The sequence below is a fragment of the Xenopus laevis genome, chromosome 2S, assembly GCF_017654675.1.
Source record: "Xenopus laevis strain J_2021 chromosome 2S, Xenopus_laevis_v10.1, whole genome shotgun sequence".
Lineage (NCBI taxonomy): Eukaryota > Metazoa > Chordata > Amphibia > Anura > Pipidae > Xenopus > Xenopus laevis.
Window position 1 is genome coordinate 147,075,197 of NC_054374.1, and position 12,799 is coordinate 147,087,995.

The window sequence follows — 12,799 nt, forward strand, 5'->3', positions numbered from 1 at the left end:
AAAGCAGGAAGTAGTGTTCTGGCTATTATGTTAGACATCCAGTCACTCCAGCCTTTATACATTACATTTTTGGCTAACTAACTATATTAGAAACATTTTTTATTTTGCACAGCCTATTTACCCAGTTTTTATTTTTACACTGCACTGTTCCTTTAAATACTTTATCTTGAATGTGCCACTTATTATGTTGAAAACATTTTTTATTTTACCTATTTACCCAGTTTTTATTTTTATACTGAACAATTCCTTTAAGCTGTGTACACACTGATATTGTGTGGTGACTGGTAAAGAGACTATGAAATTCAATAGCAATAAATGGAGGGCTGCTGCTTTAAGTTGGGTTAAGACGTTATTTTTACCGGTAACAAATAATTGGCTTACTCGCTTCGTAGTGTGACCCGGGTGCTGCTGCCCCAAGTCTGCCGTTAGGGAGACTTCATCGCTAAGGGAGACAGTGAAGTCACGAATTCCAAATTGTTGCAGCGCACACCGAAAAGGTCACAAATTGCTCAGTCCAGCTTCCGTTTAAAGCATCTTTATTCTTACATTTGATTAAAAGTACAGCATCCAAGGTCTAACGCGTTTCGTAACCACGTACTTCCTCAGAGACCCACTTTATTATTTTATTATTTGGACACTCTCTATATGGCAGGCCAACAGTCAACGAGTTCTATTGACCTGCATAAGAAACGTTTATGTGCAGGGCCAGGCCAAGCTGACCAGACACCCTAGGCAACATCATACATATTTTTTGATTAAACTTGATTAAAAAGATGCTTGACATGTTTTGTATCTTGTACTTAGTCATAAGTGCTTAAGATGCTTACAACCTGTACCAGTGGTTCAAATAATATGGGCAGTTAAGGGCGCCCCATTTACCCACAATGGCATACAATACAGGGCCACTGGGGTTAAATGTTGTTTCCTTTGTTTTACTGCTGGTTTTCTCACCTGTCTCAGCTCATCTGCCATAAAGAAGGACGGTGCATTTGCTTTTGGTTGCATGTAAGCAATATGTGGTGCAGTTGGAGGGTAAATATGATAGTTTGGAAAAACCTGCAAAAAGAAAGAAAAACAATGGATATTTTCATATTTTCCTTTAAACAGAAGTTGCATAAATTATTAGAAAATTATTCTCTTACAACTGAACAGCATGGGGTATATTTATCAGAGAGTGGAGTTAGAGATCACCATAGTCCGCTAGTGTGAAATACCGCCTCTCTCCATTCATTTCTATGGGATTTTTAAAGGCATATTTATCAGAGGGTGAAAGTTCATCATTTGATAAATACGCCTTTAAATATTCCATAGAAATGAATGGAGAGAGGCGGTATTTCACACTAGCGGACTGTGGTGCTCTCTAACTTCCCGCTTTGATAAATACATGTATAGGATCCCTTATCCGGAAACCCGATTTCCAGAAAGCTCTGAATTACGGAATGGCTCCCATAGACTCCATTTTATTCAAATAATCCAAGTTTTTAAAAATGATTTCCTTTTTCTCTGTAATAATAAAACAGTAGCTTGTAATTGATCCCAACTAAGATATAATTAATCCTTATTGAAAGCAAAACCAGCCTATTGGGTTTATTTAATGTTTAAATGAATTTCTAGTAGACTTAAGGCCCAAATTATGGAAAGATCTGTTATCCGGAAAACCCCAGGTCCGGAGCATTCTGGATAACAGGTCCCATACCTGTATACCCCAATGTGCTTTGGGCATTTAAATTTCAACAGGTACCAATTACTCCAGCACTCTCTTATGTTTAGACAAGAACTAACCTTACCAGACAACAGTGTCCTAAATATTAAATCCATCTCTTAGACTTGAGGCACACTGGAACTAATTCTGAGCGCATATCTAAAATCCTGCCAAAAAGCAATGCTGCACTGCTGCTTTATAGTCATAATGAAACAGAAAAAGTTAATAGAATCACAAAATACAAATCATTTCTTTGCTCAAATGACACTATTGCTAATAATATTACCACAACATGCTGTTTAAATTACTTCATTAACATACTTTTTAAAGGAAAACTAAAGTAGTAGCTAGAAATGTTGTACTTTGTATTTTGTGCTTCTGTACCAGCCCAAGGCAACCACAGCCCTTTAGCAGTAAAGATCTGTGTCTCCAAAGATGCCCCAGTAGCTCCCTATCTTCTTTTCTGCTGATTCACTGCACATGCTCTGTGCTGCTGTCACTTACTGAGCTTAGGGACCCACTCACAATATACAGTACACATAGAATAGAAATGTCACAATATAAGGCTGATTAGTAATTAATACAGATAATTACTACATGGCAGCACAGAAACCAGTGCAATTAGCATCAGAATTTAATAATCAGCCCTGTAGCATCAGCTTATATTACAGGCCAACCTCATTTTCTGCTTGATAATTTGTGATGACCCCTAAGCTTAGCTTTTCAACAGCTGCTCAGAGCCCACTGAGCATGTGAGTGTCACAGACACTTTCCAAGATGGTGACCCCCTCTGACAAGTTTGAAGTCCTGGATCATTGCTGCTATTGACAAGGTGAAGCTTTAGACTGGTGCAATTAATTCAGTATAAAAAATATGGCATTTTTAGCCACATTTATTTATAGGGTTTAGTTCTCCTTTAACCAGCCATATACAAAGCTGTGTCAGCAGTACCACCTACCATTCCTGTGAGCGGTGCTGGAGTCGTATCTGTGTAGAAATAGGTTGTGCCACCCACAGTTGCTTTCTGAATGACCTCTGCTGCTGATGGCGGCTGGGAGACAGAATTTGTGACAGGAGTCGAGGCACTGGTAGGCACCATGTAGTTTGCAGGGTTCGGCGTATGGCTCCTTCGTCGAGGAGAAGGAGAGGTGTGGGGTGTGATTTTCGGGGAATGCAGTGGAGAAGATCCAGCGGACAGGGACATGCCTGAAATGATAAAAAGGAGGATGCAGATAAATATACAGCATTGCTTTTTTCTGGGACACTATAAAGTCCCTACCTGTTTTGTAATATATACAGACAAATACAAGCGGTCCTCTACACTCAACCTATTCTCTATATATTAAGGACATTGAGACATGAAAGTGTTTTAAATTTAAACACAATTAGCATCAGAATTTAATAACCAGCCGTGTAGAATCAGCTATATGACAGGAAAAACTAGGACAGGTGCAGATACACGACAAGCCCAGTCATGCCCTAAAGATACTTAAGGTGACGTTACACCCTACTGCAGCACATACTGGATATGAGAGAGACGCAAGGAGTACATGGAGGACTAAAGAAGCCTCATACATGTTTATTTGCCCTTATTATTTTTGCCCCAAGAGACCGGGGCAAATGTCCCATGCAATTATTGGGGGTTTACACAGAGCATAGATGTCCATTTAACACTCCAGACTTTCACTTCTTATATTGTTTTCATTTTCTTAACAATATGGGGAGCTGCAAAAGCAGAAGTGCTGCACATAGGTAAAGGACGGTGAAACAGAAAGGTCCAAAACAAGATGTTCTACAGTGTGAAATGTTATTTTAAGAACTGAAAGTGTTATTAGTAATGTGGCACTGGATCTCTCCATGTGCCTACAGCCCGGTAAGGCAGCAATGCTAGGACAGATTTGCATTCAGCATTGCCCTACCGGGTGTAAAAATAGAAAAAGTTCCAAACCACTTTCAGCTTGAGAAGCACCTGCCATAGGCATATGGTACAAGGTAACAGTTTATTATTACAGAGAAAAGGGGAATTATTTGGAGTCTATGGGAGATGGCCTTCCCATAATTTGGAGCATTCTAGATAATGGGTTTGCAATTAACAGATCCCATACCTGTACAGTATATTTGCACTTATTCCTGCAGCAATTGTTCAATACTTTTCACTTGCAAAATGAACTAAATATGCCATTTGGCAAAGATGTGTCAAAACTTTTGTTATGAACGCTATATACTGTTTAAGAAAATGCATGTGTTTTAGTCTGCCTTAAAAGGAGTGGTTCACCTTTAAAATAATCTTTAGTGTGTTATAGAACGGCTACTTCTAAGCAACTTTTAAATTTGCTTTTTTTTTTATATCGTTTTTGAATTATTTGCCTTCTTATTCGGACACTTTCTAAATGGGGGGTCACTGGCATCATCTAAAAAAAAAAATGTACTTTTAGGCTACACATTTAGGGGCCCATTTACTTAGTTCGAGTGAAGGAATAGAGGAAAAACTGTTTGAATTTCGAATGGTCGAATATGGTTACTTCGACCATCGAATGGGCTACTTCCACTTTCGACTACGACCTTCGAATCGAACGATTCGAACTAAAAATCGTTCGACTATTCGACCATTCGATAGTCGAAGTACTGTCTCTTTAAAAAATTCTTCGACCCCCTAGTTCGCCACCTAAAACCTACCGAGGCCAATGTTAGCCTATGGGGAAGGTCCCCATAGACTTCCTAACAATTTCCTGATCGAAGGAATATCCTTTGATTGATGGATTAAAATCCTTCTAATCGTTCGATTCGAAGGATTTAATCGTTCCTGATTGAACGATTATTCCTTAGATCGAATGATTATTCCTTCGATCGTAGGAATAGCGCAAAATCCTTCGACTTCGATATTCAAAGGATTTTACTTCGATGGTCGAATATCGAGGGTTAATTAACCCTCGATATTCGACCCTAGGTAAATGTGCCCCTTATTGTTATCATACTAGAAGTTAATTTAAAGGTGAACAGCCCCTTTAACAAATTATGTTATTATCATGTTGAAGTGCTTTTCCTTCTGTGCGTATTTGCAGTTAAAAATACTCTAAACATGCTTTCCAAAGAAAAGCACTGTTTATTTTTGACAAGTGGGCGTTGTTTTATTTAGAACTATTAGGAAATGCTTTACATTTAGAAAGCAACAGAACCGCTCCCATCAGATAAATGCAAGAAAGGAAGGAATATTCAGCAATAAACTAAGCCTTCATATGCAAGGGTAGAATTATCCTACTTTAGAAATGATCAGTGCTTTAAAATGCAAATTTTTTTCACCTTTTTTCACTATAAAAATCTGAAAATTAGAGCTGCACACAAAAACTCACCTACTTTCTACTCAATCCTAAATCTTTAAATCCTGATTTAAAGAAAAGTATTTATCAAATGATAAACTCCCCCATTTGTAAATGCACTTCTAAAAAAAGTTTTTCTGCAGTGGGTTCTAATTTCACTAATATTTTTCAGAAAATAAATAAATGTGCCTCATCAACTTACCCACACTACAAACCGGTTTATATTTATATATGCCAATAGGACTACCTGCTTCAGCAGTATACTTTCCAATTGGTGCATTATGTGGGGGCGGAGAGGAAACAGGTGGCAAGGGGAAAACAGCCAGGCAATTTGCCTATGTATAACAGTCTAGGGAGAACAAGGTTTTTGCTTTTTAAATTGGATTTCTACTACAGTCTTTTCTTATTTCTTGAATTCCATTTACTTTACTTATTCTTCCCATTTTTGATGAGAGAGAGAGAGAGAGAGAGAGAGAGAGAGAGAGAGAGAGAGAGAGAGAGAGAGACTGGATATCCAACATAATAGTCAGAACACTACTTCCTGCTTTTCAGCTCTCTTGGTTTGATTGGTTACCAAGCAGTAACCAATCAGTGACGTGAGGGGGGGGGGCATGTGGGTCATAATGGTTTGAATCTGAACTGTATGCTGAGGATCAATTGCAAACTCACTGAACAGTTATGTCCCATGTGGGCCCCCATCAAGTCACTGACTAACTCAGAGTTAGACTGCTGAAAAGCAGGAAGTTCTGTTGTATTTAGGGATGCACCGAATCCAGGATTCGGTTCGGGATTTGGCCTTTTTCAGCAGGATTCGGATTCGGCCGAATCCTTCTGCCTGGCCGAACCGAATCCGAATTTGCATATGCAAATTAGGGGCAGGGAGGGAAATTGCGTGACTTTTTGTCAGAAAACAAGGAAGTAAAAAATGTTTTCCCCTTCCCACCCCTAATTTGCATATGCAAATTAGGGTTCAGATTCGGTTCGGTATTCGGCCGAATCCTTCGTGAAGGATTCGGGGGTTCGGCCGAATCCAAAAAAGTGGATTCGGTGCATCCCTAGTTGTATTAGACATCCAGTCACTCCAGTCTTTATACATTACATTTTTGGCTACCTATATCAGAAACTAGGGATGCAGCGAATCCATGATTTGGTTCGGGATTCTGCCTTTTTCAGCAGGATTCAGATTCGGCCGAATCCTTCTGCCCGGCCAAACCAAAATCCTAATTTGCATATGCAAATTAGGGGTGTGGAGGGAAATTGCGTGACTTTTTGTCACAAAACAAGGAAGTAAAAAATGTTTTCCCCTTCCCATCCCTAATTTTCATATGCAAATTTGGATTCAGTTCGGTATTCGGCAAAATCTTTCACAAAGGATTCGAGGGTTCGGCTGAATCCAAAATTGTGGATTCGGTGCATACCTATCAGAAACATTTTTTATTTTGCACAGCCAATTTATACAATTTTTACACTGAACTGTTCCTTTAATATTCTGTTGCTTTTCTCATAGTTTCATTTATGGTTGCGCTATCCTCACATGTATTATTGTTCCATGCTCCTGTTTCTTAGGACAGACGTCTTTATATATGCAAGGGTAATGTTTCCTGGACTTATCTGTGTGACTGTGATGCAGGGAGGAAACAGGAGAGGGAGACGCACTATGTAAAGATGTGCATTTTGAGATTGTGGACTGCGAAATACATTTTAAAAATGGAAATTATTAATGGAAATTACAAAATGCTCTTTTACAGATTTAAAGTATGTGAAGGCACATGAGATATTCCAAAACAAACAGCAAAAAAAGATATCCAACGTGCTCACCTGGAGCAAGGCCAGCTCCAGTAGGACCTCCCATGGATGGATGTGAGAACAGAGCTTGGGAAAAGGCAGACATGCTGGACTGGGACATGTTACTTAACCTTGAAGTTGATCCACCCTTTGGAATAAACTCATTTGCAGTTGGATTAGGAGCCTACATTGGAAACATACATTTGAAAATCAGTGACTTACATGGTTTACATAAACATAAACTTAAAAAAAACTTTTTTTTTTGTTTTTTTTTTAAAGCCTAAAACCTTATCCAAAATTAAACACATTTCCATTTATAAAAAAAACCTAGCTGGAAAATGTGTACCAGCTCAAAGATCCAGCCAGTTCAATGTGGTTAGCTTTAGGCAACAGCCTTTTTACATAGGAACAGAGAAACCAAAAGTTACTAAATCAGAAGGTATGGCCTTCCATGAAAATGTTCAGATGCATCATCAACCACTACATCTCCAAAACTCTCTAGATACCACCCTACCCAATGGGATTCTTTGTTTGCCTTCTAGTCACCAGAGCATTCACAGCAACCCAGTGTGATATTTGCTTTAAAGGAGAACTAAAACTTAAGTTTTGTGTGCCTCTAAAAATGCCCCTGTAGCTCCCCATCTTCTTTCCGACTGGCCTGCTGTCAGTTACCTGAGCTTAGAGATGAACGTCCAATATGCTGTATGTATACAATATAAAAGTGTCATTACAAGGCTGGATAGTAAATAATCGAGATTGGAACATTGCAGCTCAGAAACCAGCACAATTATCATCAGAATTTAATAATAAGCCAATTTTCTTGATGATTTGTAACTACCGCCAAGCTTAGCTTCTCATCATCTGCTAAAGCCCACTGAGCATGTGCGTATGGCAGACATTCCTAAAATAATCTAAGATGGGAAACTCCTAGGACAACTATAAAGCCTGGATTATTGCTATTGCAGAGATGCAGAACCCTTGGCTGGTTCAATATCTAAAATATGGCATTTCTAGCCAAATTAAATTTCGGGTCTAGTTCTGCTTTAAGCGGACAAAATGAGTGCAGAGTAGTGATGGGCAAAACTGACCCATTCCACTTCGGCAAAAATCTGCGAAACAGCAAAATATTGCCAAAATACATTGAAGTCTAGGGGCGTAAATTTTTTTTCACCTATTTTAATCCTTGGGTATTATTTTTGCAGCAAAACTCTGCAAAACATTTCACTCATCACTAGTGTTGACTTTATAACAAGCAAATTTTCTGGATTTGATTATAACACAATCTCCATTTTGCATTGTAGTGTAAACATTTATATTTACTAGCTCTCCAGGATTCGACTCCCGTTTCTTACAGATCAAGAGTGTTTCCTACCAGACTTACTGGCTCCTGTCAATTCACATCAACGCTGGAGAGCACTGATGCTTGGAAATTAGTTTGCAGAAAGATGCTGCAGACTTTCAGCTTCGAACATTTATTTGGGGGTACCCTAATGTAGTCTTGGAGAAAGGTAAGCAAAATCACACAGGAAAACAGCAAAAATACATACCTTTCGTCGTTGAGACATAGTGAGTCCACCAAAATCGTTAAACATTGCTGAGGCGGGCGAACCTAAAGGGTCTGTAAAAGAACAGCAGCGGAGTTAAAGGAGCAGTAAATCTAAAATAAATACTGTGTTTCATATGCAATAATATTATCAGATAAAGGTTAACGAAGTTAAATAAGTATGTGGTTTATCGGCAGTTATTCTGCATTTATCTTCTCGTTGAGTTGCTGTAATCTTTTGTAATAGATAGTCAGCAAAAAGGCCATTTTAAAGGACAAGTAACATGCCAGTTACACCAATAAAACAAAATACCATTAGCTCCATACAGTACTATTTCTCAGTACGTAGAATGACATTGGCATAAAGCCAAAATAGGTGTAATGTAAGCAAAAAAAATAAATAAAAATAAATTATATATAACAAAAGAGTTGTAACTGCTTGGGAAACATCTTTAGGATGAGCAAGAGTATTCTTACCATGGGCTGCATATGGCTTGGCACTGTCATTAAGAAGGCTGGGGGAACTGCTGCTGTTAGTCATTCTTTGCTGAAAGGGAGCACAAAGGTGAGTTGACATCTGCCCTAAGGCAAGTTATTTGATTTAGCCTGTTTTGGCCCAACACGTAGGTAACTAAAGCTGGCCATAGATGCAAAGGTCCGATCGTTCGAATCCTCAAACGATCGGACTTCCCCATCTCCCGACCTGTCACTAACCATTCAGATCAAAATAAAGTAGTAAAAGAACAGATCAGCCGATGTTCTGACCCTGACAGCAATCGTACGAAAGTTATGTCCGACAAAGCTGATTACAGTCTCCCACTGAAAATCGTCCGATATGAAAAACGTCGGGACTCTTCACACATGGTTGGAAAATCGTACGAATCGAGGATTCGTATGATCGGATCATTGCGTCTATGTCCAGCTTAAGTATAGAGGTCTTCATCTGCAGACCTGCTTAAAATAGCACATCTTTTGTTAAGTCAAGAGTATAGTAATAATAGTGATACTATGGCCTATATACTATGTGCAGCAAATTATAGCAGGCCCACAACAGCAAGTATCATACAGTTGTGTGGAGCTTACCATTGTACTGCTAGAGAAATGACCATCATCCATCTCCAACATTTTATTGTGATCTAAGGAATCCAAGGGCCACAGAAACAGGTCTAATAGATATTACTCCCCAAAGACCAGTGAAATGCCCAGAATATAAATAAGACTATACTGCAACAGTTAGATGTTTTTTTGTGGAGCTGGGTCTCTAAGGTTAGTGATTGAATTTACTGGGGAATGCCTAACAAATTGGTGCCTTTTTCTTTTGACGCGCGTTTTTTTTTTTCCACACAACGCCATACAAGTCTATTGGCGTCAATTCCCGGTGAAACAAGGTGAAAAAATTCGCCACATCCCTAATAACTCAAATTGACTTCAAACTGGGCTTCCAGGTTTAGTATCTAGAAGAGAAAATAGTCCTTCTCCTTAAATCTAACGCTAATAAGGCCATCACGTTCGACTCCCCAGCCAATTCCCCGAGCCAGCCCACCGGTTGTGCTATAACCTTTCCCTACTTCCCTTACACTTAGATGCAAGGATAATATCTTTCTACTGGTTTTCAAACGTAATGGGGCAAAACTTTGCAACAAATATAGTTGTAGTAGATTTCATTTTATGAAATCCAAACTGTTAAATATCTAAAATGCAGAATATAGGGGGGGGGGTGTTTATTTATAAAAAAACAAACAAACAAAACCTCACATTTACAGAAGCCACTGTTTTACCTGCATTCTTGGATAGTTCGCTTCACCAGGACTTCCAAATCCATTAAGACCAATAAAGCTGGTACTGAAGTAGGAATCTGTAAGACTGGTGTCTGGAATAGCACCAGCATCTAAACCAGGAACTGAAAAAAGGCAGAAAAAAAATAAATCAAATACCTATTTATTAGCAACGAATTGAACAAAACTACTGACTTAAGACAGTAAACCACAATTGATTTTCTATTACTGTCTCTTTTTTACAGAATTAGAAGAGCAGATTTTTTTTTTTTTTTAAATGTAACTTAAATTGAGGCAATCCATTTTTGTTTTAACAATAATTACTTCAGTCTCCTTCAGACCTTTTCCAATTACTTTAGATTTTATATTTGTGACTGTTTTTGTAATATTGAAGTGTAAAGTGTAATTTTTCACCTTCTAAAGAAGCTCCGGGGGGGGGGTCGCCGACTCTCTAAACTGTTCTAAATTGATACATTTAGTTTATACAGTTGTTATCTTTGGCCCCACTGAGCAGAATGGGGGCCATAGACGTAGAGAGCCACTCGTTTGGAGATATTGAGGTGGGCAATATCGGCTGATCTGATCGTGGGCCGTACGGCCCAACGATCGGATCATAATGCATCTGAAACAGGTGGTCAGATTGCGGGACCCCATAAACTCACAGATGTGGCCTCACAGATGTGGATTTTTTAACCTGCCCAATCGAGTTCTGTCCGACTTTCGTGGTGGAATTTCACTCTAGAGGACCTTTGTGATGACTAACTTCACTCTTTGATAAATATACCCCACTTTGTTGGGTGCTAGGTGTGCTTTCTATGAAGCCTGTTAGTATAAAGCAGCTTTTAAGAGAAATTCACAGGCTGTAAACAAGCAGAATATTAAATAGGAAGTGACAAGTCACTAGTGATACTATCTATGGAGTGCTCCGCTCTTTTGCATTCATAAATCAATATGCTAACAGGAGATAAGCAGAGTTTCGTATTCAAAAAGAAGACAATAGCCCACACATTTCTGAAAGGGGTTGTTCACCTTCCAAACACTTTTTCAGTGGCGTTATTTCCGATTGTTCACAAGAAATAAATACTTTTTTAGCTGCTCTCCATCTTTTACTTTTTACTGTTTTTCCAAAAGTTTGAGGGTCAGGGCACACTGGCAGATTCAGGAAGATTAATCGCCCTGTGACAAATCTCCCTTTCTTCAGGGCAACTAATCTCCCCTAAACTGCTTCTCCTGCCTTTTAACGCCGGCTAAAATGTGAATCCCCGGCGGGATGGCACTCGGCACGATTCATTTTCTGAAATCACCCGAAGTTGCCTCATGAGGAAACTTCAGGCGATTTCGAAAAACGAATCACGCCCAGTGCCGTCCCGCTGGCGATTTGAGATTTGTCACCGGGCGATTAATCTCTCTGAGTGCCCTGACCCTAAAGCTGAATGTCCCTGTCTCTAGTGTTTCTGGCAGCTCATTGATCCAGGAGCATTCTATATTGTCACAATTTGCTACATTAGTTGATACATTTCTCAAGAGTATCTATGTAATATTAGCAACTATTGTATCAATTCTAACAGCTGCCTTTAATTAAACTCAGGGATTCTACTCAAAAGGGACAAAGAGAGAGATAAGAAATGTATCAACTAATGTATCAATTTAGAACAGTTAAAATATCAGCAACCCTCCCAACCCAGAGCTGCATTAGAAAGACATAAGAATGTGTAAAATAAAACTTTTCATTGGAAATAGTCTTTATTTCTGGTTAACTATCTGAAAACAACTGAACTGAAAAACGTTTTGAACTTCTTCATTTACAAATGAACTAGCTATACATTGAGTAATATGGTTGTGCAAAGCATCTGTATGAAGAATTACTCAAGGTTACAGCAGTCACACCTTAAACTAGATTCCAGGTTGGTGAAAACCTCCTATCTGGCCACATCAGACCACCTTACATTCACACACACACACATATATATATATATATATATATATATATATATATATATATATATATATATATATATATATATATATATATATATATATATATATATATATATATATATATATATATATATATATATATATATATACATACATAAGAACTTTTGCATTCACAAGTGATATCTGCCAGTTGTGATCTTGATGTAACACCCAGTGAAACCTAATTTTAAGTTGTATTTATATATTTTTCAGTGGTCCCACCAATATTTTATGCATAATACACCCCTGATTTTACATTTTCCTGAGCTTCAGGCCATTTTTTCTGGTCCCCTGAAAAATGTAAAATTGGGGTTCTACTGTAAATTCATGTTAATACGAACAGTGGCGTAACTATATAGGAGAAAGACAAAATTACCGGCACTCAATTTGTCTTTCTATGTTACATGGGAGGTTGCCGAATTCTCCATTACTGAATACCGGGCTACACTACTTACTACTCACTACTTGTTACGGGTGTGCGTCTGCTCTCACTTGCTTTCTGTAACTATATAGGAAGCAGACCCTGCAGTTGCAGGGGGGCTCGGACTGCAGGGTCTGCTTCGTATATAGCTAACAAGGAACCACTCCCCTTCCTCAGCAGCTCTTTTACCTGCTGCGGGTATCGGAGCTTAAGTCGGCACAGAGCGGAGAAAAGGGTGGAGTCGGGCAGGGAGTGAGTGGAGTCAGGGTGGGTGGAGTA

General features: G+C 38.8%; 1 protein-coding gene across 1 annotated transcript in view; it reads right to left on the reverse strand.

Moving 5' to 3' along the window:
- Nucleotides 1–12,799, reverse strand: part of pan3.S (poly(A) specific ribonuclease subunit PAN3 S homeolog) — a 38,524-nt gene that overhangs the window by 15,555 nt on the left and 10,170 nt on the right. Inside the window, exons 2-7 of the mRNA XM_018247962.2 lie at nt 10,126–10,247; nt 8,825–8,894; nt 8,352–8,422; nt 6,838–6,988; nt 2,661–2,908; nt 952–1,056 (exon numbers count right to left, since the gene is read on the reverse strand). Coding sequence (XP_018103451.1) covers nt 952–1,056; nt 2,661–2,908; nt 6,838–6,988; nt 8,352–8,422; nt 8,825–8,894; nt 10,126–10,247 — 767 coding nt within the window. The remainder of the gene's footprint in view (nt 1–951; nt 1,057–2,660; nt 2,909–6,837; nt 6,989–8,351; nt 8,423–8,824; nt 8,895–10,125; nt 10,248–12,799) is intronic.